General features: G+C 66.3%; 1 protein-coding gene across 1 annotated transcript in view; it reads left to right on the forward strand.

Annotated features, from left to right (window-relative positions):
• The window catches only part of Nr1h2 (nuclear receptor subfamily 1 group H member 2), a 4,396-nt gene extending 3,905 nt beyond the window's left edge, over positions 1-491 (forward strand). The window contains exon 8 of the mRNA XM_033766025.1: positions 16-491. Coding sequence (XP_033621916.1) covers positions 16-162 — 147 coding nt within the window. The 3' untranslated portion in view covers positions 163-491. The remainder of the gene's footprint in view (positions 1-15) is intronic.
• Positions 492-1,298: the final 807 nt, after the last annotated feature.

Below are 1,298 nucleotides of genomic sequence, written 5' to 3' on the forward strand. Positions count from 1 at the left end.
TCCCTCCCGCCGCAGGACCAGCTCCGCTTCCCGCGCATGCTGATGAAGCTCGTGAGCCTGCGCACGCTGAGCTCCGTGCACTCCGAGCAGGTCTTCGCCCTGCGGCTTCAGGACAAGAAGCTGCCGCCTCTGCTCTCGGAGATCTGGGACGTCCACGAGTAGCCTTGCCGACACCCTTCCACGGAGTGACGCTGTCACCCTTCTTCCGCGAGGGCGGGAAGGGCACGGGCCTGGCCCGTCGGTCCCGCCTTGCGGCCTTCAGGATGTCTTGGGGCCCAGGAGTCGCCTTTCCCGCCCAGAGTCTTCCCGGAAGGGTGGCGGGGCCTGAGTCCTGAGACCTGACCCCTACCTCTCCAGCTCCGTCCCTCCCCGCTTACACCTGCTGCACACAGTGCACCTTGGGCAGGGGGAGGGTGCTGGGACCCCACCTGGAGGCCTCGAGAGCCCTCATCCTCTGCTCCTTTTATTTAATAAAAACTAAAAACAAGCAACTAAGGGCACAAGCCAGCCCTGAGCCAGAGCACGAGAAGTGAAGAGGGCTTCCCGGGTCTTCACTGCCGCCGGCTCCCCAGGCTGACAGGGTGGCCGGCCCTGTAGTCCCTGGCTGCCGCTGTCAGTCCCCGTGTAGCGCAAGCTGAACGGACGGCGCCCAGGGAGCAGAGGCCCCTGTGGGCGGCCCTTACCGGCCTTACTCTGGACCCATGGTTCTTGTCCCTTAAGCGTTGGAGGGGCGATTGTTTCCTTTGGGGTTAGGCACTGGGACCCGCAGTGGACAAGAAAATAAAGGTCTTCCTCCTAGCCCGCTGCCGGACAGAGGGACGTGGGTGGGACTGGAGGGAAGTAGGAGAGGGCCTTGGAGGAGGCGGCCCAGGGCCGAGTGGAGCTGAACCAGGAAGGGGAGGCGCTCACCGGCGGCCGTGGGCGCCAGGGGCTGGGCCTGATCGTAGGGTCCCGCCCACGCACGCAGCCTGGCGGGGTTGCCCGGGCCCATCGCGATGGCCTCTCAGTCCTACGGGTCCGGAGGGAACTGGGTGTGAGGGAGAGCGGGCGCCGCAGAGATGGGAGTTTCAAGGGATCACCCTTTCCACTGCGTCCAGTTTACAGGCTGGGAGTTCCGTAACGGCCAACATCTGTGGGAAGGGCTGGCGTTAGGCCGGGAAGTGTCCCTGACACCGTGTCCGTGGGTGGGCCCCAGGCTCGGAGCAGCAGAACCGGAGGGGAGGGATCCGACAGCGCGAGACTGCGAAGGCGGGGCGGGGGCGGGGCGTGGGCTCAACGCACGCGGTGGGCAAGGGGCG

Source organism: Fukomys damarensis, unplaced genomic scaffold, assembly GCF_012274545.1.
Source record: "Fukomys damarensis isolate Sample0158 unplaced genomic scaffold, DMR_v1.0_HiC HiC_scaffold_19, whole genome shotgun sequence".
NCBI lineage: Eukaryota > Metazoa > Chordata > Mammalia > Rodentia > Bathyergidae > Fukomys > Fukomys damarensis.